This window comes from Trichoplusia ni, chromosome 16, assembly GCF_003590095.1.
Source record: "Trichoplusia ni isolate ovarian cell line Hi5 chromosome 16, tn1, whole genome shotgun sequence".
NCBI classification, from domain to species: Eukaryota; Metazoa; Arthropoda; class Insecta; order Lepidoptera; family Noctuidae; genus Trichoplusia; species Trichoplusia ni.
The window spans coordinates 287460-315434 of record NC_039493.1 but is presented as its reverse complement, the minus strand read 5'-3'; the positions used below and the strand labels follow the sequence as shown (position 1 = coordinate 315434).

The 27975-nt window shown below is 36.2% G+C and overlaps 3 protein-coding genes across 4 annotated transcripts; 1 reads left to right on the top strand and 2 right to left on the bottom strand.

Annotated features, from left to right (window-relative positions):
- Nucleotides 1–832: 832 nt before the first annotated feature.
- On the bottom strand, nt 833–5563 carry LOC113501700 (ADP-ribosylation factor-binding protein GGA2). 2 transcript variants are annotated; one of them, XM_026882900.1, is made up of 8 exons: nt 5392–5563; nt 5011–5309; nt 4488–4754; nt 3636–3846; nt 2589–2891; nt 2157–2280; nt 1489–2062; nt 833–1241 (listed from the first exon to the last, which is right to left on the bottom strand). In XM_026882900.1, exons 1-8 carry the CDS (start codon nt 5426–5428, stop codon nt 1029–1031), a joined length of 2028 nt encoding a protein of 675 aa, XP_026738701.1. In that variant the 5' UTR covers nt 5429–5563; the 3' UTR covers nt 833–1028. The 2 variants fall into 2 exon arrangements, with proteins under 2 accessions (XP_026738701.1, XP_026738700.1); XM_026882899.1 differs by having other exon boundaries at nt 2157–2283; nt 5392–5562.
- Nucleotides 5564–5962: 399 nt separating this feature from the next.
- On the top strand, nt 5963–6624 carry LOC113502212 (essential MCU regulator, mitochondrial). Its single transcript, XM_026883668.1, has one exon. It carries the CDS (start codon nt 6059–6061, stop codon nt 6323–6325), a length of 267 nt encoding a protein of 88 aa, XP_026739469.1. The 5' UTR covers nt 5963–6058; the 3' UTR covers nt 6326–6624.
- A 30-nt stretch (nt 6625–6654) lies between these two features.
- Nucleotides 6655–27457, bottom strand: LOC113502210 (protein flightless-1). The gene is made up of 23 exons (XM_026883665.1): nt 27296–27457; nt 27077–27187; nt 26526–26764; nt 26050–26211; nt 25701–25915; nt 23343–23565; nt 21358–21599; nt 20914–21070; nt 19740–19872; nt 19014–19127; nt 14504–14686; nt 13838–13971; nt 13292–13466; nt 12371–12537; nt 11858–11984; nt 11326–11447; nt 10543–10756; nt 9926–10192; nt 9481–9593; nt 9038–9188; nt 8483–8647; nt 8165–8278; nt 6655–7877 (listed from the first exon to the last, which is right to left on the bottom strand). The coding sequence occupies exons 1-23, from the start codon at nt 27356–27358 to the stop codon at nt 7743–7745; spliced, it is 3726 nt and encodes a 1241-aa protein (XP_026739466.1). The 5' UTR covers nt 27359–27457; the 3' UTR covers nt 6655–7742.
- Nucleotides 27458–27975: the final 518 nt, after the last annotated feature.

The following is a 27975-nucleotide window of genomic DNA, read 5'->3' as shown; positions in this document are numbered from 1 at the left end:
ATCACAGACAGTGTGCTCATGACTTTTGTTGCTGACTGCACCTGGTAGATATCACTCCATACACAATATTTTAGATCCTGCAATGATTGATTGACTACACATAATTTGTCTAAGATTAAATCTATCATTTTCATTGAGATTTTTTTCAAACCTACCTAAAAATCATGTCATCGCAAACTCATTTAATGATTCATTTTACAATTTCGAATTATAATATAAAATAACTCCTAATCAAAATAATCTTTGGTTTACATTTTTGTATTTACAAAGTATCTAAAATATTATGTATAGAGCTGATAGAATTTATTATTAATGACCTTTATTTCCTGATTCTGTGCCAGTCATCCAATCACATCAATAAGTTTAGAGAGACATTAATTTGTATACTATAAATCTATTTAGAATAATTTATTACAAACATATCAAATGAGTTATAACGATATTATGGACCTTTCGCTCACAGGTCAAATAAAACTGTTCACGTTTGTAATAACTCAATTATTGTCGCTTAAGGCTACCTATCCATTTGAGCCCAGCATCATCTGTACGGGGCAACATTAACTAGTTAGATAGCATTTGAATTTCGATCCTTGACTAAAAAACATCATTTTTTTTAAATATTGGAGACATATTTTTCATTGAAAAGAAGTGGGGGTAATAAAAACGTCACTTGTCGGTAAAAAATGTGATTTTCACTTAGGCCCAATTTTTCAATCGTCAGATAACTTTTATCTGTGGATTAAATATTGCCGTTTGACATATTTTAATATACAAAAGCTGTCAAAACGTCAAACATATTCGTCGAATAAAAGTTATCTGGCGATTGAAAAATAATAGTGTATTTTTTTGTATACATATCTTAATATATTTCTTTAGCCAAATACCTAATTATTATTATATCTCTATTTCTCCGTCTCGCAGGCTTGGTCTGCTTCAGTGGACAGGTAGCCTCAGACTACATTCTGAAACTTTCATACAAATCACCTCTTCTTTACAATCTTTACTAGCAACAGAATCAAGTGTACCCTTTATATCTCATTGAGGGGTAATTCTGGGACATCACCTATCTCGGAGCAGGAGTCATCCTCGCAGGTGTAGGAGAGCACGAAGCGCAGGTGCAGGGCGGGGCGGGAGGGCGGCCGCGCGACCAGCATGACCTGCGTGAGCGCGGGCGGCGGCAGGAACGGGTTGCAGGCCGGCAGGGACGTGCCCGACGCAGCTAGCAGCCGGACCTTGCAACACTGCAAACATAGTATTATCTTAAATAAGATTTACTTTAAGTTTAGTAAAATTCGGATTGTTTTGGAATTTTGCAGAAGTGGAGGCTTTGTAGATCAAGCATAGGAACTGGAATTTTGTTGTTATTGTTATATTTTACTGCAGGATTAACATAACATGTTAGTTTTTTTTTAAGCAAAATATATGTTATCTTAATAAGATGTTAAAGCGAAATTTGCTGTATAATTATGTTAACTTGTAATGTCCTACCTTAGGAACCACAGCTTGAAACCTAAAATCTAGAATAGGTTTTTTATTTTTACTCGTCGTCGATATCACAATAACATTGACATCAGGCCTCGGCTTGTCCTTACAGAAGTGCAACACTACTGTAATGCCATTATCCTCTTCAAATATAGTCATTGGGGGTACATCACTAGGGGTCACGTTAGACAAGGAGACATCTATATCAGTCAATGGTTTCACTTCGTTTTTAGTCTTCTCTCTCTTTTCTTCGTTTGATTCGACACTGTTTGAAGGCGAGACTTTACATTTGGGGTTTTCTAGGGCTATACTTAGGTCCAATATGTTATCTAGGGGGGAGTCTGTTGAGTTGTGCCTTATGTTGACGTTTGAGGTGCTTGGTGTGTCTGTGCTGATGTCGACGATGACGTCATCAGGGCTGGCTGGCTTAATCGGGGCTTTGGGAGTATCTATTGTGCTTGTAGGCTCGTCTGGCTTCTTCGTGAAGAAATCCAAGTCGAAGAGAGCGCCGTTCGTGGATGGTAGCGGGTCGTGCTTCGGCGAGGCTAAAGCGTTCATTGGTATTTTCTTCGCCGTTTTTCTGAAAGTTATCGATTATGGTGTAAGTATGTTTCTGCCTGTAACTGTTAAAGTCAGTAAAAAGGAGTGTAAAAGTTATGACAGACACTACTTACCCATTGAAACTCTCCAGTCGTTTTACATTGTCAGGAAGAGACTGCTTTATAAGTTGTTCGCCGAGCGAATCCAATTCATTCCAGCCTTCTGCCTTTGTTGGTTTCTCGCCTAATAAATCCACGTCTTCTGCGAAAATTTAACAAATCAATGGTTATATCTTATGATAATTAGCAATAATTGCTTGTAACTAAGTTTGTATATACTGTCTTCTGCACTAGTTGTGCCCTTCCTCTCCACAGCTTAAGAACTTGCTGTGAAGGAAGTACAAATCAGGATTGCCCAATATCAACTTGAACATTTGACAAGTGCTACTTGAATTGCACATTGCTATTTGAATTTGAACTTCTAGAAGTTATACTTGGTTATACCTATCGACACCTGATGCAAAGCATCATATTCAATAATAGTTATTATTATCAAACAGTACTCACCACTAGGCATCAAGTTTACAGGTTTGAGTGGCTCCACAATGTTCTTCGAATCGCTACCAGTTGAAAATATATCACCAAGTTCGTCAATCGCTGTGTTCTTTATCGCTGTAGTTTTAAGTACTGTGTCTCCTCTGCCCAAGTTTCCGGCAAAGTCTAGTAAGCTCTCGCTGTTCGAGGCTTGTGGCTGTTCAGTACTTAGGGCTTTTGCTTCAGATTTCTTCTTCTTCTCCTTTGTATACTTAGAAAATGTGTCGTATTTTTCAAAGACATCGTCTAATACTTCACTTGCGTGGAGTATGTCATCTAGAATAAAGATTCTCTGTTTATTTATTGTTACTGAAATTGTCTCCAATAAGCAGCAACATGTTGTCTAACTGACAATTGCGGACTAAATAGTTTTTTACTAAGTCTAACACTCATACGAATTCAATACCCCTACTGAAGTTATGTATAATTATTATTGAAGGCGAAAAAATAAAGCTAGCTTTTATATTATAATGAGAAGTTATGCTAGCAGCACATTAAATAGAGCTTTGAGATAACACGACATTTGTGATAAACATTTCCTTATCACAGGCAGTATTTATTAACTAGAACAAGTAGAAATAAGTTTTAAAAGCTCAATGCTACATATTTATAATGCTCTTAGGGTTACTTGTGTCTTATACATTTGAAGTTTAATTTCTTTAATTTAAAATCTAATATCTGATAAATGAAATGGTCTTATTGTTTAATTTATCATCATTAAATTGAATTGATAGTTTTAATTAAGGTCCAAAACTTAACCAAGTTTATTCAATAATTATTTTTGATAATAATGTTTGCCTAATTAACATGAAAAATAAACCTTTTGCTAATAATGTGGTGCTGAATGACCAGACATCGACCAGCATTTAATAATATTAAAATAATTTTAAAGTAGCTTTCTTTTTAGATTTTATATATATACCTATGGACTAGAATTAGGATTCGGATTCGGATTATAATTTTGTTCAAGCAATTTTTAGAATACAGACAAAGCCGAGTTTAGTAGGTGTAAGAACTCACTAAGTGTATCCGGGGCGGTTTCAGAGGCGGCCAGCCGCTGCAGCGCTAACCGCAGCGCTCCACACGACACATGCAGCTCATGGATCAGCTGCTCCTCCTCCGGTGACGCATCTTCAGCGTTCGCGAGCAGCTCGCGTAGTAGTTCAGCGCTGTCGAGGGCGTTACCGACCTCTTGGGCGCGTCGACTGCTTTCTTCATTGCGACGCTCCTCCTATATTCAATCAAGTGTTTTAAGATTGTACTGTTCTCACATTAAGAGTTACGAATGCATGCAATTTGTTGTTGAGTGTATTTGAAGAAAATTGGTATTAGGCCCAATAATGTTCTGTGGTATGACAGTTCTTTGTTTGATGTATAGCATTCACATAATCGAAAAACATTTACTGCAAATTCTTGAGATACTAAAGTAATCGTCATTTTTACTACTATGTGTTTGTGAGTGTTACTTCAGGTCAGTTTATTTTTCCACACATATACTAACAGTAATCATCAGTATATTAAGTCCCAAAAAATATTAACATTTAATAATCATTGTAATGTTTTACATCTCACAATGGTTTTTTTACCCTTCACGTTCACCACATTTTTAAACTACTTTGTAATGGAGGTAAACCTTTAATATAACTATTATGTATCAAAACTGATAACATTTTCCTCTTAACTTCTCTATACATATTTCCAATTTTATCAGTTTATAATATCCAGGAAGAGGAAAAATTACATTGATTATAATTTAAAGTAACCTTTACACATTGGTGTGCCAAATTATTATTATTGAATACCTTTAAAATCCTGACCGCCTGAACATAGAAAATGGATGCTTTAGGCAGAAATAGTGTATAATGAACTTACTTCTCTGACCATAGTCTTGATAAGTCTGTTTGCGTGCTGAAGATCTTCAGGCTTTTTACTCTGAAGTAACTTTTGTAACAATTTAGATTTCTCTTCATCTTCAAAAATGGCATTCTTTGCTCTGCTCCGAGGTGGCATTACATCTTCAGGTGGCAGAGGGGGTGGTGTCTCCTTCACTACTCCTTGGTTTTTTAGCATGTCATATGCTACCTTAAACTTAGCTTCCTTTGGGTACTCAATTGACCAAGCATGAAGGAGTTGAACAACCTGGGAGTAAATTTACTCTTAAGTCAAACAGAAAGACAGTCTTACATGTAATGCACTATGAACATTTTTGAATAGTTTCTCTACAAAATATTAGAATATCCTAAACTGTGTTATACTGTTTATTACAAAAAGTTAAAAAAAAATAGAATTGGCTTTTCAGCAGCTTTTATATAAGGATTAAGATATAAACTTAATAATTTAATTCTAATAAATGAGGAAAACTCAAAATATTTAATTTCCATGTGTATATCCTTACCCTCGTCTTCACATCGTGCGAAGTTCGGTCAGCGCAGTACTTAGGCGAAACAAGTTTTATCATTTCATTGAGGAAACGAAATTTGCCGACTTCGGCGTGAAAACTAGAATCACAACGTCGCATGCAGCGATCTAACATAGAGAGAGCGAGTAGAGCTTCGCGAGCGTTCTGCGAGTGTATACGGGCTCCCAGAGCCTGCGTCGCCAACTGCGGGCCCTCCGCAGAGTCCCGCATCACGGCACAAAATGCTTCCAACGCTGCAGCGTCCGGGCATGGCAGAGTTTCATGTGTAGCTTTTACTAAGCAAATGAATAACAAATACGTCTTTAATCTGTTTTCAAAACTTTCTATCAATGGAGAACGTATAAGAAAAATACTTACAAATCAAGGCTTCTAGGCTAGTCAGAGTCACATTCATCTTGCCTAGATAAAGTCGGTTTTTGTTAAATACAAATAAAATATGTTAACATTTTTGTTCATACTTCATTTCGTTTTAGAAATTCAGATATTTATTTGACGTTTTATTTTGTATTGCCAAGTTTATTGCTTATTTGTTTTTAAGGTGAACAGTAAAGTAGTTTTGTGGAATAGTGTCTTTTGAGAAATCGATAATTTATAAAGTATTTTTAAAACGAAGAAAACTAAGTTCGCATTATGCTTTAGGTACAAAGATCAACTTAAAAAGTATTTTATTACTACATAAATTATATTTAAAGAGAAAATAGATGTTAGAAGGCCATCAAGGGCCGTTTTGAAGACTCAAAAGCTTGTTCATAATATTTTCAGTAATCAAAACAATTTATTGAAATTAGGTTTTAAATAATAACGAAATCAATCTTATTTTAGTATCAAGGATATTTAATGTGTGATGAATGCCTTTCGTCTTTGATTAATTTTGAATATAAAGCGAAATTTGTAAATTATCATATGGCAACTTGCAATGCAGTCGAACTGAATTTGACGTCAAGGATAAATGTCAGAAGCAGACGTCAGATAGTTTGGCTAAAAATAATCGAATTCGAAAAAACCTTTAAATATTGTGCGCAACATGGCTATTTTTCGACTGACCAGACTGGTAGCGCAAACCAGGAACCTTACGAAACATGAAAACGTTATACAGAGGAGGACTGCTACCACTACACCGACGGGTGCTATTCTTCCTGAGCCTGAGAAGACACCGTTTGGCCTGCTGAGTATTGTCCTGGCCGTAGTGCCTGGCCTGCTCATCGGAGCAGCTATTAGTAAAAATATCGCCAATTTCCTTGAAGAGAATGAATTGTTTGTTCCATCTGACGATGACGACGATGATGATTAAAAAGACTATTAGGCCTATTAGCTATGTAATTGAATCATCTAATTTTGCATTACGGAAGTGTAGTCTTGCCTGTATAGATATTAATAATAACTCTTAAGTAAAAATATATGTATAGACTAAACATGTTCAGTTAAAATGACCATTTGCATTCTGCCTTGCATTCAAAACAACTTTGTTTTAAAGAAAATTATTTTTGGAAAAATAACTCTTATTTAATAGACAGATTTGGTTTAAGTGAATTCTTGCTTTTAAATCAGTTTTGTATTTATTATATTTTATGTTTCAGACTTATTGTAAGCATTAAGCGGGTATCATAATAATAAGACATATTTATTGTTACATTTTATTACAAGGATTGTTACAAAAACATTAAAATTTTGTGCTCAACATCCAAATAGCATTGTACACAATACTTATGAATTTTGTATGATTTATGAATTTATTATATTAAAATTCTATTCTTATTTACATGATTTACATAGATACAGCATAATAAAATGATCATGATGTTCAAACAGCATTCTATATACAGCTGACTCAATAAGATACATTAATCAAGTTTACCATAAATGCATTTACAAAAATGCTGACCAACTCCATTTGTCAAAGGAGTAACACAAAGGCAATATTTGCTAATCTAGTCAAAAGTTACTCTTACAAATGTAGCAATAATAGTTTGTGGAATCTCATCACACTTGTGCTTAATATTTTAAAAATGAAAGTTCAAATAAATGAGTAAATGGCATGATTCAGTCTTTCATTTTTAACAAACAGACACTTATTCTAAAACTGCGATAAAATGATATATGTTATGATTTTATATTTGGTGGTTAAGAAAACATAAATGATAATATACTATAAAGGACAAGATAAGTTTAAAATAGGAAAAGAAATAATTCATTATAATTCCAAAAAGATGCAACCAGAACATTACCTAATTAAAGTCTTTATTCCAAAATATTAGTTTGCTATTTTAATCCAAAGACAAAAAATTCTTGGCCTTACATGTTGATACAAAAACTACTTGAGTTTTAAATACAATATGGTGTCAAAAACTGTTTGTTCTAGAATATATCAACTATTCTTATTGTTAATTTGGAGTAATAAATAGTTAAAATTTATTAGTAATACTTGGTATTGCACTGTTAATTCCTAACATCTGCAACATTAAAACTAAGTTCATGGTAGACTTACTTACATTTTATAAAATATTTTCGTTGCTTTAAGAGTAATTTGTGTAAAATTTTCTTTATATATATATTTGGAAGCGTCGGGTGATTTAGTTCCGTATCATAAGGGAAAACTGGAACAACTGTCTTTTTATAGGAAATATGCCTCAAAAGTACTTAGTAGCTAACATCACGCGTAGAATCTAGGGTTAGGTTGTGGCAATAGCAGCAGATCTATGTGGTGTTTATTATTCCGGCGGCCTCTTGTGCTCCCCCCAGCCGTGGAAGCACTTGGTGAACCGTCGCGACTCCTTGTTCTTCAGCGTCAGGAAGAGCTTGCGCGGCTTGTCAGGTTGCATCGACTTCATGTGTTGGATGTATACCTTAGGAGTTATACATTGAATGTCAAAAGTTGGAAATTAGAGAATGTTGTGTGTCAGTTGGGTCATCGCAGTTTTTTTAATAGAGAGTTATTAGAACCCATTCCTCATAAAATATGGTCAGAATCTAAAAAGTATAGAAGATATTGTATGGTAAAGGATTTTTGTTCAGGATTCGGTAATATAAATGTGTAACAATATCACAATAATTGTGTCAGTGATGACTAACCTACCCAAGTTAAATCCTGATGAGACAGACACTTTCTATAATGGTGGCATAAAAAACTTACCTGTGCCGACTTGTAAGCTAACTTGATTTCGACTTCAGAGCACTTAGCGCCGAGCCACAAGAATACTTGATCTCCGTTGTCCAGAATCATGATGTCGTCGTCTGCAAGGTCATCCTGTGCCATGTAAAGTTATAAAATATTATAATACTAATTTGTTAAAAAAACTCTACAATGTTCTTGTCCTGTTTTTTAGGGGAGCAAACCTTCAAGACAGTATGGGATTTTAAGAGGATAGAGTGTGGATCCTTAACCCCCATTAATCCCGAACTTTGTCCATTATCAGCGCAAAACACGGATTTTAGTTAAGGATGTTTGTACCTGACAGAAGTCTGTGCACTTTTCGGAGACAGTGAAGTAACCCTTTTCGTTGGAGCAGCGGAACAGTCGCGTGTAGTTCAGGTAGTCGGCGTCGGTATCGTATGGCTTACGACCTCCCAGTGCTACCCAAAAGAAGTTGTCTGGCTCGCTGCCTTCAGTCAGTACCTAAGTGATAAAAATAAGACTATAATAATGTACTTTTATTGTATTGTTAGAGACAACATGGTTTTATAATTTTCTAAATTAACTTCGTTATGGAATATGTAAAGCTAGGCTCAAATACACGAAGTTTGAACCTTTACTGTGATAATTTAACATGACAGTTTTTTTAATTGTCTTGTAAAAATTAATAAAAATAATAATAAAATAATAAAAAAATAAAAAAAATAGTTAGTACAAAATAATGTTAATTTAGATCACTTGCTTTTCAGATGTGTTAAGAAGTGTACTATGAATTATTATATGAATATTTCGTGTCCCTAGAACTATATACAAAAACATATTAAATCTAAGTTGAGTTTAGGATGTCAGTATATCCATATATTATGTTCTGACCTGTAAGCTGACCCAGGGGTTATTGAACTTCTCCTCTGCAATCTGCTCGATGAGTCTTGCTGAATCCGCGTCGGTCTTGCTGCCGATCCACGCGTACACTATCGCGGAAGACGTGTCGTTTGCGCCCTCTAGAGGCACGTTCAAAATGTATCTGTGAAGGTAAAACATCAGTTGTACAGACAATAAAAATATTACCACCCATAAGTACCTATTTAATAGTGACTTTTAGAAAATAATGATAATTCTAATACTCTTCAACTCTTAAGATGCACAAAAGAATATATTTTTTCTTTTCTTTATAATATTTAGTTTAAGTACTTAAACTTAGAGTATACCTAGTTATAATCAAGGTTTTTAATCGCACTCAATTTAATTTGTTATTGCGTGATTTTCCTAATGTTTCGATTTCGAGGTACATTACTCAGAGATGTGCTTAAACTTACGAGAATGCGCTGTTAAGCTGTGTGGCGTCCGCCTTGACCTGCACAAGCCTCGTGCACAGCGCCGAGCCGTTACTGCGCAGCTCGAACAGCTCCACCGGCTGCCGACCGCTCTCCTGATAACATATTGGTTTTATGGGAATTTTGTATGTCTGAGTTAAGTTTTTAATCACACTATATTCTTTATGATATTTGTTTTGTATAAGAATTTTCTATTTCATACAATCAACAAAAATAACTCGTTTTTTTCTGTTATTATATTTAAAACTTTGACATGCTTGAATACATCATAATCATTTTTTTTTTATAAAATGCTTTTATTTTAGCATAACAACAACTCAAGGGCCATCATTGTGGGCCCTTAATCTGCTTAAACTAGTTAAAGCAGTAAAAAAATGAACCATGAGTAAAACGATTACCATCTAATATGACGTATACAAAAACTCACTGGTTTCTGATTCCTCTTGCCGTCCCTGATGATGAACCGCCTGTGAAAGTGCGCCATGAACTTGAGGCTCTCCTGCTGCTGGTGCGTCCTGACGACGTCGAGTCGCTTGCAGAGCTGCTTGAACTTGCGCTCGAGCCCGAACGTGAACGTCAGCCAGCCCATGTTGGGCGCGCGCCGGCCTTGCCAGAAGTACACCACCCACGTCGCCGCCTCAGACTCAGAGTCCGAGGCCTCGCACGGGTTCGTGGCATCGGTCTCGTCTTCTGGCTGTTGGGAGAATATCAATTAAAAGGCTTGTTAAAATAATCTGCCCGACACGATTCAGTTTTCCCTCAAAGCACAAAATGTTAAAGAAATAATTCCGTAATATGGGTTCGAAGTAACTACATATATTTTAGGCAGGAGATGACAACATACTCCTTAAAAAAGTTCCTATACGGGACACAGTTAAAGAGTCAGTAATCACAATATAGTAAACATTCAAGACCTAGATAAAATGAACATAAAACAACAACTTCGTTCTTTATTGAGACGATTACAACGATGGCGAAAAAACTTATATTTTACGACGGCGACTGTAGGACGATTTGTAAGTACTCATAGCGTTCTCTTCTTACCTCAGCGGGCAACACATATCTGCACAGGAACACATAGCAGTCGCAGCTGTAGAACACGCCGAGCTCCGCGTCAGGTAAGCGCACAAAGTGTCGGCCCTCCAGCACGAAGGCCTCCATGGCCTCCAGGTCCTCGTTCCACTCGTCCGCCAGTGTCTTGGCCTCAGCGCTGCCCATCGCAGGCTGGCGCGGAGTGAATAATGCAGATAGGTCCGCCCTAATAACAAATAGTTTGTTATAAAAATGTAATGTAAGAAAAACCATTGATAAATTTGGATGGCTGGAATAGTCTGAGTAATTTTATTTTTATTATTTACTAGCTGTACCGGCGAACTACGTACCGCTTAACAGTCGATGATAGCAATGCAGACAAATATACATTCTTTTTGCACCTTTTCCATATTTTATTACAGTTAAGTCCCTGGACTTTCACTAATATTTCGGGACGAAAATAAGCCAAATCGGTTCAGCTGTTCTCGAGTTTTAGCGAGACTAAGGAACAGCAATTCATTCTTATATATAAGAAGAAGATAGATAGATTATCTAAAGAACCCACACATGAAATAACGCACTCAATAGCCTTATGCAAAAACGACACGATTAATACCACTTGTGTAAGTAAAAAGTGGTAGTAATCGTGTCGTTTTTGCATAAGGCTATTGCAAAAACGACAATACGGCAATAGCAGGGCGACCTTTTGCTGTGGCTAATGCTAGAATATGTCAGTAAAATATACATATAGACTACAAAATCTTGTATGAACTGTATTGTGTGTAAGGTACATACTTGGTCTCTTGCTGCTTGGCCCAGCTGGCGAGGTCCGCGCCGGTCCTGGCTACGGACTCGGCTGTTCGCGTGAAGTCCACAGCTATCACTTCATCCCATCCAAGGAAGTATGTTTTGAAAACCTGTATACAAAGCATTTCATACCATTTATTAGACGTTTTACTTGTGTCCGATGCAGAGAAAATTATTTATCTCGTATCACTCGTAAAGAGTGGGCGACATTTTCACAGTAGCTGGGGACAGAAAGACGAGGTCGCTAGGCTAAAGTGACGCGCATGGTCACGTTACAAATTAAAATCAATAAGTTTTTATTTCCGTTTTCGAGGCAATTTAAAAACGTTATAGCAATGATAATGACTGTAGTTACGGAGTCCGAAATGTCATTAATTTTTAAATATATTTTTAATAAAAACTCCATAAATAATAACCGCCAAGAAGAACTTGAAAGCAAAAACATAGTATTCGTTCAACATAATTATATTATGTTAATTATTTATGTCGGTGAGTGTTAAGTTAAAGGTTTCACGCTTACTTGTGTCTCGGTCCCCTCCTGCAGCCTGGTGACCAGTGCGTGCGGCGGCCGGGCCACCATGTTGAACAGTTCCTGAGCGAGCTTCACCGCCGCCGCGCGGACTAGACGAGATGACTTCTTGCCGAACCTGTTTATATGTTCGGTTTAGTATAGACAATGGTATTTAGCTCAGTATAGCGATAAAATATATGAGAGAATAGTAACATTTATTCCATATTTAATTTGTTGTTACCGGTACATCTATACAGTATTGTATAGTATTGATGCTAGATTGTTTAATATGTTGCAATTAATGTAGTTTCCAAAAACAAATTATGTTTCGATGTATTCAAGGGAAAAAGTTAAAGTTTGAACTAGACGTAATTTGATAATAATAAACCAACAAAAGACTTTCTATTTCTCGGCGATATAATAAAAGTTCTGAATTAGCAAAAAGGATTCAGTGGCGAAATTGAATGTTTTCTTTAAAGTTTTAATATCTAAGTTAGGTGAAAGTAGTGCGTCATTACTGACCAGACGAACACGTCGACATGCGCGTCCAGGATGTAGACGTTCCTGGTGGCGAGCACTCCCTTGGCGAGCGGCGAGTCGTCGGGCTGCGGCAGCTCCAGGTAGCCCATGCCCAGCTCCACGCGGTACAGGCGCGCCGCCGCCCAGCTGAAGTCCGCGCCCACGTGCTCCTGGACACGTACACGATACATATTGTAACAAGTGTACAGAACTTACAACTGGTACTTAGATTTTTTTTTCATGTTAATTAAGTGTTCTAACTCAGACAAAACAAAAATGCTTTAATTGGTATGATGCGATATGTTTCAGAAATAAAAATACGTCGTCTAAAATTTTACATTACAGCTGACTTCAAAGCTTTGTCTTAAAACTAAGAAGCTTTATTGCAACGTATCAAGAGTATCGATACTATCGATGTTCTGTTCCGTCCTGCCCAAACTGTCAGAACAAGATTTCGTGATTGTACCTGTTGTCAAAAGCGCAAGAAACTCGCCACGCTATCGTCACGACTTCCTAACGTTTTCAACGCTCGTTAATAACCGGTGGCATTGTTTAACCTAGTGTTAACAAATAGGGATGATGTAATTTTTTTTCCGTGTCCTTTTTACATCCCTATGATGTAAAAATTACATCATAGGGATGATGTAATTTTTTTTCCGTGTCCTGGTTTTTGTAATGCATACGTATTTATTCTTTTGTCCCGCAAACATAAATTGATCCAATTACAGTGGATGAAATCGTTAAGTCTCAAGCCAATTCTCCTTAACTTTAAAGCAATTTATCTTTGTAAATTTTTGTATGTCAGAAAAAAGGAAAAATACGTGTCTAATATTTTTGTAATTATTGAGGGACTAAATAAATTTTGACTTTTTATACCCAGTATTAGGTTAGTATACCAAGTTAGTTTTCTTACAAGCTACTTACTTGTGGTACATAAGGCATGTCACCCTCGTAGCCGAGCGTCTCCCAGAAGCTGTTGGGCTCCTTGCCGGGTGGCTCCGCGATCAGCTCCGCCTTGTTCTTCCTCTCTTCTTTGTTTATCTTCTCCGCGAATAGCCTAGCTTTGGACTTCAACGTGTTCTTTGCTTTTTTGCCGTACCTTTTGAAAGTGAAATAAGTGGAATATTTAAAATGCAAAGTTAAGAATTGATTTACTGTTTTGCATGTATTTACGTTTTGGTTATTGATATTGTTGCTTAGGTATTAGTTGCAATCGACTCTTAATTAAATAAATAAAACGTATAAAATAATTTTTTTATCCCGCACTAAGGTTTTTGATAATTGCGTGCACATAATACTTATAAAAAAAATTAGAGAGACATAATAAATAGTATCATTGTATTTATTAAATGATGCAACAGTTTTCTGCCGCGTATTTATCGGGATTTCCCGACATAATTAAATAAATATTGTATTTCGTAATAATGGTCTTGGACGTCCCAGTTATAAGAATAATAATGTACAACTCACCAGAGATAGATAACGAGTCCGGTGTCGAGAACGAACACGTATCGTGGGTCCAGCGAGTCCGCCTGCACGGCCACTGGCTCAAGATGGATGGTGTTGCCCGCGCCATGCACGCGGTACAGGCGGGTCACGTAGTGCTGGGATAGATATATTGAAGAGTATTTATATTAAAGCTTATGACGAAGTAGTTATAATAGGAATATTATGGTGGGTTTACGGTGTTTTTTTTCATAAGCTTTTATTTTGATTTCCTGTGCGAAGGGAAAGCTGTGAAGTGCGGTTTTAATATAGTGTAGGGTGGCAAGATAAGCTAAAAGCGTGATCCCTTACATCGAACTATGATGTGTGCACTTGTCAAGATGCTGATTAATATATACATAGATAGATAGATAATTTAAACCCAGACACAAAAAATAAACATCACAAAAACATTTGTCCTGGGTGGATATCGAACCAATAGACTACCAGGCCCCTCAATTCGTATCCCTTGATTTGGATCTTTAGAACTACTTGGATGACATAAGTTATAAAGTACCATAGCCTCTAAACGCTTCGAGAAAATACGGCGGTGTCCCTTTTGCTAGAAACTTGGCTGGGGCACTGCCGTGCCCTCAGATTTTATATTCTGATTTTCTGGCATTATCACTGTTTAATATAGTTTCTTTTTACCGGATCATCCACCGTGAAGAAGCCGGAGGGCGTGTGGCTGCCCTGTATGTAGACGGGCGGGATGGGGAACAGCGCGAGGAAGTCGGGCGCCTCGTCAGCCTGCTCGTGGCGCTGCGTGCGCTTGGCGCCCAGCAGGTTGCGCAGGTTCACCGCGTGCATGGCCGCGCACGCCGCCTTGTCCAACTGTTATACATTTATACACATATAAGTTAGTGTTTATTTTTAGATTTGTTCGTAAAGTGGTCAGATTTGAACAATGATCAGGTGATAATCAATCGAATCAACGTCGACGTACAACAATAATGAAGATTCAGATACCCCATACTACGTAAACCTAAGAAAACGAAAGATACGACCGGAAGAAAGTGATTACAATCAGACATTAGATAGATTTAGAAGCGATATCATGAAGTTTATGGAAGACTTTGGTAAGCAACAAAATGAAAATCTTAAGCAAATTCGAGATGAAATAGCAGAAATTAAAGATGAAACCAAAACAATCAATTTGAAAATTGAACACTTTACCGAAAAGATAGACCTAATAAACACCGAAATAGAAAATATAAAAATTGTCAATAACACAACCCAGCAAAAGTTCAAACGCTTAGAAGAGGAAATCAACCAAATTAAAATTAATCAACAAACTGATACACAAATTATCAAAACGCCAATCGCTCATAACGAAGAGATCATCCAGGAACTTAAAGACCGATGTGAACGCGAAAAAAATGTCATAATAGTGGGTATCTCGGAAACAATAAACGCTAACTCGAATGTAAGACAAAAATATGATTATGAAGAAGTGACAAAACTAATCACAACATTCACAGCGGAAAGTCCCAATCCAATTAAATGTATGAGATTGGGCAAATACGTTCCAAACAAAAACCGACCTATTAAGGCATGTTTTGCCAATACTGATACACCAAGGAACTTACTACGTATTAAAAATAAACTACCCGAGAACATACAAGTGTATTATGATCAAACACCTACACAAAAAAAAATCTTGCAGTCTATAAAAGAGGAGTTGAATAGACGCCTAGAAAATGGAGAAAAAGACCTTACTCTGAGATATTTAAAAGGAATACCCACAATCGTCATAAACAAAAGTAATCAAAAAAACTAATCAACACTTCACAACAAAAAGAAATTGTATCAAATGAATATAATAGATTAAATCATTACATAGTGAAATCTTATGAGGACATTCCATTGCACCCATCGGCACTTAGGTTCTTTTACGCCAACTTACGTAGTATTCGAACAGCTGGCAAGCTCGAAGAAATTAATTGCATAATAAAATCTATACCAAGGACTACCCACATACTGATATTTACAGAGACATGGATCACGTCGGAAAATGATGCCAAACTATACGAAATACAGAACTATAAACACGTATATAACTATAGACAAAACAGCAAAGGTGGAGGGGTTTCTATATTCATCCATAAAAGTATCAAATATGAAATAACCGAGGAGCTATGTGAAAATGGAAATCACTACTTATGGATACACATAGACAAATTATCGCTTAACATTGGCGCGATATATAAGCCAGGAGACACAAACATAAGCAACTTCTTGGATGTATATTCTGCGCAATTGGAACGGCGACGCCGAGCCATTGTATTCGGAGATTTTAATATGGATTTGCTTACTTCTAATAGACACACCACGAAATATCAAAACGAGATAAAAGAAACCGGATACGAACTATTAAATAAAATAAGCAAATTATACAGCACTAGAGAAACCAGCACAACCAATACAATACTAGACCATGTCTGTACAAACATAAATAATCACTCGTTTAATATGTCAATAATCGATTCATCCTTGTCTGATCACAAGCAAATCTATCTTGAAATAGGCAATCTCGCACCAAAAATAAAAAAAAAAAAACTTTACACAGCGATCAACTACGAAAGTCTGTATGAAAACACCCTAAAAGCTAAGTATGAAAACGACGAGCAAGAGTATTCTGTCCTTGAGAACTTTGTCTTGGAACAGGTGAACAATAGTAAGATCCAAAAAACTAAAATAGTGAACCCACCACAGGAAGATTGGATTACCAAAGATATTTTAGACGCGATCAAACTACGAAACAACTTATGGCAACTACTTAAATCTAACTCGAAGGACGAAGGGCTACAAAGAAGTGTCAATAAGGAACAAAACCGCGTGAAAACCATGATAAGAGAACGTAAGAGAAACTACTACTACAACATGTTTAAGAACAATGCCAACAACCCTAAAAAAGTGTGGGAACTGATTAATGAATTAGCGTTAAACAAAACGAAGGACATCAGTGCTCCCCCAAAGCTAATATCCGACACAGGTGTCATCACGGAAGGTAAAGCTGCTTGTGATTTATTTAACTCATTTTTTACGTCAGTAGGCTCAGAATTGGCTAATAAAATACCACACATGTACCATACATCTAACGGCAATACACTAATGTACGACCCTACATACTCACACAACACAACACTACACAAACTAGAACCTTGTACCACTCCAGAAATATCGAAAATTATAGATGACCTTGATATCAACACAAGTACCGGGCTTGACGGAATAAGCGCAAAAGCTATAAAATGTTTAAAAAATATAATACTAAACAGATTAACCAACTGCATAAACAAATGTTTACAAAATGGCACTTTTCCCGACACACTCAAGGTAGCCAAGGTCAGTCCTATCTATAAGGCCGGCAGCAGATCAGATCCAGGCAATTACAGGCCCGTCTCTGTACTACCCATACTTTCCAAAATATTTGAGCGTGTGATATACACTCGGCTAAATAACTACCTAAATGAGAAAAAGTTTTTAATTGACGAACAATATGGTTTCCGATCCAAATCCAGTACACTATCAGCTGCGATAGATTTAATAACCAAAATTAAAATTAATATTGACCAAAAAAAATTTGCTGTAGGTATATTTATCGATTTAAAAAAATGTTTTGACACCGTTAGTCCACAAAAATTACTCGATAAATTAGAGAATATAGGCGTGAGGGGTACAGCGCTAAAAATTTTTAATTCATACATGCAAAATAGGAGACAGGTTGTCAAAATGGGTAATTTTGTTAGTTCGCCACAGAACTTGGATTACGGCTGTCCTCAAGGCTCGATCATAAGTCCATTACTATTCCTAATTTATGTGAATAATATTAATAAAATAGGCCTCAGTGGCCATTTAACACTTTACGCGGATGATACCTGTTTATTTTATTTTGACAAGTCAATCAGAGAAATCATGACTGATGCACAGAAAGACTTGAATTTGCTTGCTGAGTGGCTAAAATATAACTTGTTAACAGTGAACGCCTCAAAAACATCCTATATGATTTTTACTGCAAAAAATAAACAGATACCCACATTCACACCGCTAACTATTAATGACGAACCAATAAAACGCTCAAACGCGGAAAAATATTTGGGCCTGTGGTTAGATGACAAACTAACGTGGAACCTCCATATCAATCACATCCGCACAAAGTTAACATCACTACTAGGAAGCCTTCGCAGAATAGCACATTGCATACCATATCAAGTGCGCAATGTTATCTATAACTCGTTAGTAAAATCAAACCTTGAGTACATGATTGAAATATGGGGATCAGCCGCCGCCACTCATTTGAAACAATTACAAACTACCCAAAATAAAATTATTAAGGTGCTTCACCACTATAACTACTTGACTCCAACAAAAACACTATACGAAAAGACTAACGTACTAAATCTTACGCAACTCTACACATATTGTACTTGTATCCTAGTTAGAAATATAAGTAACCTAACAATACAAACAAACATTAAACTACACAAAAAAGAAACTACATATAATCTAAGACATAATAAAAACAAAATTCAACTAAGGAAGCCACGCACTAACTTCGGAAAAAAAACAATAGTATTTGAGGGAGCACAACTGTATAACAACTTACCAAAAGAAGTGAAAGAAAGCAGCAGTATAAATGTATTTAAAATGAAACTAAAAAGATATCTCAGCACACTGTAAGCGACTCGTTATAAATAATTCCTAGTTCAGAATATAGAAATATAAAAATAATATATACTTATTAAAGAAATGTAATAAAATTTAACATAGAAACTTATTCTAAGTAAAGAAAATGTTTATGTATGCAATCTCGTAATTAATAGTAATAAGCGCTAGAAATACCATATTTTAATTGAATTTGTTATGCATATCTTATTTTAAATGAACTGTATAGTTTTTATAAGAAAATAAATGTCTTTAAACCGAAATAACAAAATGCTGATATTTTAAATGGAGGTAAATCAAAGAATAATTTCAGAATTTACCAAAACCAAAACCTTACCTCTTTATGCTTTTTTAAGTTCATCATAAATTTTAAGACATACACAGTTAAAGATAGGTTCAAGGAGCACCAACACTTACACTCTAAGTCAGTACTTAAACAATTACAATATGACAAAATACAGTTTACTTTACTTTGCACTATCTATATACTTACGGTAGCCTTAGACCCGATCCAGAAGTGTATATCCCATGACAGCTGGCCCTGTTCCTCGACCGCAGTCTTCAGCACTATGTAACAGTCACCCTCGAAGAACTTGCCGTGAGCAACCTGCATGTGAATACAAGAATATGAATATCCACTAGTTAGTAAAATATTCCAAAACTTTTATACAACGCCATCTAGTTGCAATCGAAGCAAAGCTTGTAATATGGGTCTGTAAATAAAAAGACTACTTATAAAACAATTATTTTCAAAGAGATTTCATCGATGAATAACATCCAGATATAGAACAAATGATCATGTTTATCACTAAACATTAATATATGTTCGTTTATTTAGAACGTCTACCAATTTAGAGAGTCGACTTGTACAAAACTTGTCAACATGAATTTATAAACACTTAGATGCTGAGAAGTATTAACGTAATGTACAAAAGAGTGCTACACTTATATGGTTTTAACCAGTTAGAATAAGTTACATGCCCCTTTGTTTTCTTTAAATCATAGAAATTTTATGAAAATTATACATCAGATAGATTCAAAACTGCTTTTGCACACAGTAACACCCCGGGCCCCTTCTACTGCTTAGCCAGAGTCACGGGATCGCTCGCGCATACTCTGCGCGACTCTGGCTGAATGACCTTTGCCCTGCTCTCTGCAGATCAATTACTAGTTACCGAGCATAAAAATTCAGGCGGAACAGTATGTGTGACGTGTTTACCTCATCAACGGGTGCAGGTATAAAGTTCTCGATCTCCCAAACTTGAAGGCCGGGCGTCTGCCCCGTGTCCTCATCGAAAAACTCGGAATAGTCTAGCGGGGGCTTCTCTAAACTCTCGTCCCAACGCTTAGGCCTGTAACAACACGTATTGTTTATGTAGAAAGGATAAACATCAATAACAATAGGATGTTATGGGAAATAACAAGACCGATTGTTTTTGTGTATTATGATTTATTGTGTAATTAGTAAATATTATTTAATAAGTGTTGGTGTGGGTTATTCTAGTGACCTAGATTGCGTAAAATCTTCTTCTTACATTTAAAAATGAATTGCTGTTCGTTAGTCTCGCTAAAACTCGAGAACGGCTAAGACGATTTGGCTTATTTTAGTCTTGAACTATTCGTAGCAGTCCAGGAAAGGTTTAAACAGTTTTAAAATATGGAAAAATTGCAAAAAAAATGGAAATCAACTGTTAGGCGGTACGTAGTTCGCTGGGAAAGCTAAAAATTTTAATTAAAATAGCTACATATACTAACAGCTGTATCCCCCGACTTCGTGCCCCGTTTCGAAAACTTAAAAGTACACAAAAAGAAATACCTAGCTCACAATAATTTATTTAATTTTGAGTAATTAGCTCATTGCATTATTTTTTTGAAGTGACGTTTGGCAAATTCTTCTTTGACGTATTTTTTTTTTAATTGGGACTTAGCCCGCCCCTCATGCCCGTCATTGCCAATCCTGTAAGCCAGGATCTACAATGAAACCAACGAAAACCACCGAAACACTTAAATTCGGTGTGTCCTAGGGGAAAACAATTAATTGCCTTGGGACCCGCAACGAAATTAATCAGAAATAGTCAAAAAGGAGGAGTAAGAGAAAATGTTCCACTTCCCTAGTGGGCCTCCTAGTGGTGTAGCGAGGGGGGGGGGATAGGGGACTGCCCGGGCGCCACTATCAGGAGGGCGGCAAAATTGAGAAAAAGCGGCAAGTTATCATGCTAAATTTCGATGTTCCGCGCGCGAACAAAACATAAACAAACAAGGGTAACTTAACTCCGTGAAAAATTTATCGAACTTTTTTTTTGGTTCCTAGTTTGGGCGGCAAGGTGTTAATCCGCCCCGGGCGACGGTGACCCACGCTACGCCACTGAGGCCTCCAGACCGTGTCCACTTACTTGAGCTCGGAGTTCCGCTGGTCCAGGCGCTGGTCGTTGTGCTGCGTGTTGGCCTGCTCCTGCATGCCGCGCAGGATGAGCGCCGAGTCACGCTGCTCGGGCTCCGCGCGGCCGCGGCGCAGCCGCAGCTTACGCGCTATCGGGTCGGACTTAACACCTAAATGGAAATGTTTATATTTTGAGTTGATCATACATTATATTATTGATTTAGGTGCAAAAGCAGCAATTTAGCGGTTTTTAAGCATCAATTTATCCTGGGAATTCACAATTTATTAGCCTTTTCATTTTTTTTACCTATTAATAGAGATACTGTGGAGGTTTTTTTTATTTGCATATTATTATGAAATCTTCAAAGCTTTACAGCCCGGAGATATAATAAAAATTTTAGCAAAGAAAAATATTCTGAAAAATTGAATATAACAGCGAAACTACATAGTTACTAACTATTAGGGGTCGTTGGTTCATTGGTAGCTGCGCCAGCCAGTTGAAGTTGAGCTTGCAGCGAGAAGTCGATGTTATAATACTGGAGTCCAGCTCCTCTTGGTCTCTCGACCGGCTTCGGCGGCATCACAAGCTCGGGGTTGCCGTGGAGTTGCAGGCTCTCGAGGTCGCTCAGCAGGTGTATGGCATCGGGTAGAGTTATCAGCTTGTTGCAACTTAAGTTCAACTTCTTTAAAGACCCACATCTATGAAAATAATAATAAACTATATAAGTCAAAGAAAATGGTTTCTCTCAGTTAAAAAACTATGTAAAAAATTTCAGTTATGTTTAAAAATACGTCTTTTCTGTTATACATTTCAGATGTTACTGCTCTGTTTATTTTAGTTTTTGACCTAATTGATAAGCGTTTGCTTTTTTGGACAATCTGTTTATTATCAGAAAACATTCAGTTACTGTTATTAAAATTAAACTAAATACTACATCATGAGATAATAAAAGAAAATACTATATTTTAAAAGTGGAATGCACATTTAATTCGATCGTAGTCTAAACATCAGACGTCTCAATATGATCAGACGATGAATAACTCGAGAACAGCTGTTGAGCATGAATAGATGCTTAGTTCTATGTTAATAGATCATCTGTATACATATTTGTGTCGCATTATTCAACACGTAATGATGGACGGGGAAACGTCGTCAGAAAACCGTGACAAATCGTTTTCCACACGCAATATCTCACGAGTGTGAAAGTATTTTTTTAGAGGAACATTAAATTATTAAATGCTTGTCATCAAGTCGTTTTTCTTAGAATGACGAATAGAATAAAACATCGTTTTTTTACAATATTCTTTTGGTCAACGCTCTAATAAATAAATCTGCCTTCAAATCATGTTAAGATCAATGATTGGTAGTAATTCTGGTGGTGTATTAATTGCTTTGGCATCAGAACAATAGATCACTCGAATATAATAAAAAAAACGTTAGATGTTAAATTCCAATTTAGGATATCATTAAAAGCCTTTCATTCCTTTAGATTTAAAACCAGGAATTAACTACATATTTACTTACCATAAAACCTGTTTTAAATACCAGTGACATAGTTACATAAAATGAATAATCTTATGGCCTACAAATTAGACTAAAAAAATTACTATTCCGAACTAAATTCGTCTATATTAGCTGGTATGGCGACATGTGGATATATTACACATAATTAAACAAATAGAAAACACTTTCTCTTAGTTCATGAGTGAATACATGTTTCCTTTGTTCTCGATATGTTAAACATTTGAACATGCTTGCTGAGAGACACTGAATAATGTAGTAGTTTCTTAACCTCCTTTTTTTGGAACAGCCCCAACATGTGCTGACCTACATTACTATCTCTAATATATATTTGTTGATACAACCAATCATTCTTAAATAACGTGTTGAAAACATTTTATAGAATAAAATATTTGGACAAGAATCTCGTAAGTCTCGTCACTTATAGTACGACTACACACGAATCGTAAATCCTTGAATCGCGGGGTATCTCTCAAACATTCAAGTGAAATGCACAAAGACACCGAGTCTTACAAACGTGTGGATTCGTTCGTGGATTACAAACGCGCTGGTCATAAGCGGGTATCGAACCGTCATTTCGCTCTCAGAAGTTTTGGCGTGATTACCTCAACCACTCGGCTATCCGTGCAATCCAATTAGATAGTGCACTATTGGCTTTTAGTTCATGATAGATGAATCAAGCATTCGCCTCCTCCTTAACACTTCCCTAATAGCAATAAGAACCACACTGTGCTTAGTAAAATGTATATTTGTATTATTTGTCTCTTGATAGTTAATGCCTTATCCACTTGACAATAACATGGACATCATGACACCTTAGGCAGAATTTTTGCTGTGAGTCTGCTGTGTATAATTCTCCAATATAGCTGTAAATCATTGGTACATGTCAACTCTTCAAATATGTAAAAGCTTGTACATACCTGCACAGTCCCTCTGGGATCATCTCCAGCACGTTGTTAGCAGCTGAGAACACCTCCAGACTGCCCAACTTCCCGATGCCAGACGGTATGCCCTCGAAGTCCAACTTATTATCGTCCACATGAAGCCGCCTCAGGTTCTGAAGCTTGCACATCGATGCCGGTAATGCGGTCAAGTTGTTACGGGATAGGTTTAGGCTCTCCAGTTTCTGCCAGTTGTCCATAGCTGTGGAAGATGTATTGTAGTCAAAAGGATGGTTGTTGGTTGTTGGGGGTTGAACAACCTGCCGCGGGTTCAATCCTAGTTTCGGACAAGCATTTGTGAGATCCACGAATACTTTTTCCGAGTCTAGGTAACTATGAGCAAGTGACATGAATGCTTGTGGAATCCCCTGCAATACAAGGATTGAATTCCTAAGTGCATTTAAAAAAAACGATATAGCGCATATCCGGTGATAAAAAAGTCAACCCCATTATAGCTTGAAAAGGGCAAGAGGAACAAAGTAGCAAAAGCGTTTCAAATGTCCTACTAAAATACTGCTAAATAATCCTCTATGACCCTGACAACTGTAGTCAATACAAAGAATAAAAGTGTAGCTCACCACGCCATGGTTTCGCGAGACTGCCTTGTCTGCCACAAAGGCGATTCAGGTGACTAGGTTGGGATCAGTTACAGGCACATGTTCTAAGGTCGGGCTAAACGGATGGCCGGCGTGGGCATGACCGGAACCCAACGTATCAGGTGTCTAAGCACGTGTTAAATGTAAAACCATTTGCAGGTAGACTGATTTTGGCAGAACAAAAGGTTAAAAAACAACCTTCTGGCATGCGTATAAAGGTCTGGTTATGTTTAAATTGATAGCCGACTGTTTCAACAAAATAGGAACTATTGTAAGACATAAATTTACTCTTGCAACGTTATTTAATGACTTAAGTTTCATTAATGAATTTTGATAACCTCGATGATCAAAAACATCTCTACCTTGAGTTGCCGGTATCGGCCATCCGTCGAAAGAGCAATATTGAAACAAACTATTAAAGAACGTTAACGTAACGTTGATAGTCTATTTCAGTCTAACATCAAATTAAAACCGACGATGTTCGCCAATATGAAAGCGACAGCTTTACAACATGTTATTAACTTCTGTTACTACCTGTTAATATTTAATTTACGGTACGCATAGTAAAATAGAAAGCATGACTTGGCCACATAATTATTAATGCTCATGCAAACTCAATGAGGAGATAATATACAAGTCTAGTGCAAATTTCAATCGGTAATTATATGCTTGTTTTATGTTTGTAAATATTATTAGAAATCTAACGATTCTGCCCACTTGGTACGAGGATATGAAGCAGAATTGTTGTCGCTGTGGAGGCAAGACGCTGCTATGTACAGTGTAGTATGCCGTTCTCGGCATTATTATCATATTGCCGTCGTAACGATCCGCTTTTGAGAGCTCATAGTACAGGGACAGTCCACTATAAAGTTTATGATTTGTAATCTGTGTGTAAATACCTTTTTTATGACACTTTCAAGTCGTTATGCGGCAAGTCATAATCTTTAGTCTAAAGTCTAAAGAAAAATGTGAAAACCTTGTAGTAGTTATAAGAGAGTATTAGAAGTAAATAAAATATTTAAATTATAGATTTACATTTAAAATCTTGTGATCTTCACTTTAATGTATGTTTATGTTGTTTATCACTAACCAGTTACACTATAATGGTATATTATGGCGCAGACTAAGTGTTAAAGACGGGAAGGAAGAAAGATGGGCATTTTTGCCGTGATTATCATGGCAAAGACTCCGTCATCGGTATCTCATAAAACACTAAACTATTAATGAAGAGTGTATTCCCTGAATGTTCTAACGTTTTAAGGCTATTGTTAAAAAAATTGGTCAGAGTTAGTCATAGGCTTATTTTATGGTACTCAAACAACAATTTTGACATAGATAAACTCTTCTCTATCTTATCATGAGACATGTAACAATGGCTCAAAGAAAATATTGTTTACATAGAGAACAATTAGTTTTGTATCCTATATCAAAACAGGAAATTTAACAACGACACTCGTAACTTCAGACTACTTTAAGAGATTCCAGTAGGCCCACATATTATATAGAAACAAAGATTTTAAGAGGTTTTTATGGCTTTCTTCTTTATTTAAGAGGTTTTTAGTGTTTCTAGAAAAACGCCTCAAGCTTGCACTTATGACTACTAAAGCAACAAAGCATTTGTCATAAATATAATATATGATTGAAGACAAACATAATGGGTGAAGATTTGTTTTTAAATTTCCATTGTTTACACAATCTCTGACCATTGTAGTGTTATAATGTTAGCATATTTAAACATTACCTGCTGATACTTCTGTGATCTCATTATCGCTTAGGTTCAGTCTCTTGAGGCTTAGCAGTGAGTATAAGGCATCAGGAACTTTGGTCAGGGCATTCTTAGATAGGTCTACATCTGTCAGGTTTGATAAAGTGTCAAGAGAAGCCGGGAGATTTGCTAGAGTTCTCTGAGTGTTGCGCATGTGTAGCGTCTCCAGACTCTGTAGTGATGGTAGTTGCCTGAAAAGAGGTTGCTTATTAAACTTATTAGAAAGGTTACATAAAGGAGGTCGGATATGTTTTGATCTTTTTAAATTTTGGCAGTAATTAGTTGTTATGAATAAGAACTTAATACATATTTTTATAAAATGTACCTCAACTGAAACACTCCAAGTGGGTTATCATTAAGTATAAGAGTCTGCAGGTTCGCCAGCCTCCTGGTCTGAGGGGGCAAAGTCTCAAGGAGATTGTGAGACAGATCCAGAAACAATAGATCCGTCAGTTGCACAAATAATGTAGGTGGTATACTCTCAATTCTGAAATAAAAGTAAAATTTTATAAATTGCTTAAACATGTACTACTGATAGCATACAATTTAATTTTCTTTAACTTAAAATAAGAATAGTCATTAACATAATGTTCTACCACAAGTAAATTAATATTAAGTTAACTAATATAAAAACATACAATAATATTTTTTTAGTTAATAACCATATTAATCTTCACCTTGTTTTCTAGAGATATAATATTCATTAATGTACAAACAAATTTAATTTTGGTAGCCAAAAATAAATATGTTCAATATACTATCTAAATATACATATAACAAAAATGAATAGTTTCCACTTACTTATTATGGCTGAGATTTAACACTAATAAAGACTTGGCCTTCTCCAATCCTTCAGGAACTTCCTTCAGTCTATTATGTGAGAGGTCTAATGTCGTCAACTCCTCCAGCCTGAAGAGCTCAGCCGGGATCCCTGAACTCTTCACCTTGTTGTGTCTTACGTTCAGAGAGCGAAGACATTTCAGCTCAGTCAACTCCCCAAACAACTTCTCTAAACTATTCTTCTTTAATGATAGGTTTTCCTGTTTTTTTTTTAATTATAAATAAATACTTATTGGAAATATTGTTTAATTTGAGTTAATTCATATCTCTACTACCTGTTGCACGCTTTGAAGTGTATGACTCAACTGCCAAGTATTTATAACTCAAAGGTTGATTATGATAATATTAATGTTTTTTGTTTATTTAAAGTAATTTGCTTTAAAAAGGATATTTATTTTCATACCAAAATCCTTTAGAACTAGTTTTTTGTTTTTACAAAGGGCTGGATAGTTACTACTTTTTATCAGTAGAGATTTGTTTAAAACAATAGGGACAGGTATGGAACTACTTACCAATTTCATCAACTTTCCTAATTCCTCTGGAATATCAGTCAAATTAGTTTTGTCAAGCCTAAGCCATTGTAGACCAGTCATGTACCGAATAGCATCGGGAAATTTATCATCCTACAAGAAAGAAAAATAATTAGACCTAAATAGGAAAGCAAAGGTTAGGGATATGATATCATCCGTTTTAGACAGGAAAACGTATGGACACGTTAACACAACACTTACACTGAAATCGTTACAAGTAAAGTCTACGCCTCGAACAAACGGCAATAAGCCCGTATTTGCCATGTTTACACCGTTTTATTTATGAAATTACATTGGTTCTCCGTAAAAAAGTTGTCAGATAAAAATTTGACATTTAAATCTCGGTCGCACAGATGATATTTGGTATGCGATGGTTGTCAATTTTGGCAGTCCTTCTACAGATAACGAAAGTTTTGTGGCTTTGGACTAAAGCTAATCAAGCTTTGTGTAAAATATTTCATCAAATCTATTTCAACAGCGCTATATATAAATAATAAAAACCTTTGTACATACAATTCAATTTATCCCTTTTATCAACATCCTCTTTTCGTTAATGTCACATATACCCACCTGATTTTATTGCTAAAATTTATATAGTACCATACATTACGTCTTATGTATATTTTCTCCCCAGTGTTAAGAATATAGCACTTTAACATCTAGAATAGTGGTTAAAAAGAGCAATACTCACTTAACCGTAGCACCCTTGCATAATCACCGGAGCGTCCATCCAATTAAGCAGTTGTGTAAGAACAAGCCCCTTCAGGAAGTTTAACATAATATTCACTGAAGGGCGAATTGCACAACAGCAAATTAGCTTTGAACAAGAGGAGTTCCATTAATCATTTAAAATAGTGCATTCGTAGAGGGTGTCAAATAAT

Bases quoted from the DNA above. Each gene is read 5' to 3' on its own strand.
- LOC113501700 (XM_026882899.1), bottom strand. From the start codon at position 5,428: ATGAATGTGACTCTGACTAGCCTAGAAGCCTTGATTT. The intron at 5,310-5,391 runs GTAAGTATTTTT...TCATTTGCTTAG, and splicing joins TAGCCTAGAAGCCTTGATTT to TAAAAGCTACACATGAAACT. The intron at 2,892-3,635 runs GTGAGTTCTTAC...TCTTTATTCTAG, and splicing joins AACCGCCCCGGATACACTTA to ATGACATACTCCACGCAAGT.
- LOC113502212 (XM_026883668.1), top strand. From the start codon at position 6,059: ATGGCTATTTTTCGACTGACCAGACTGGTAGCGCAAACCAGGAACCTT.
- LOC113502210 (XM_026883665.1), bottom strand. From the start codon at position 27,358: ATGGCAAATACGGGCTTATTGCCGTTTGTTCGAGGCGTAGACTTTACT. The intron at 25,916-26,049 runs GTACATTTTATA...ACCTCTTTTCAG, and splicing joins CTTGGAGTGTTTCAGTTGAG to GCAACTACCATCACTACAGA. The intron at 19,128-19,739 runs GTAAACACGTCA...ATTCACATGCAG, and splicing joins TACCTGCACCCGTTGATGAG to GTTGCTCACGGCAAGTTCTT.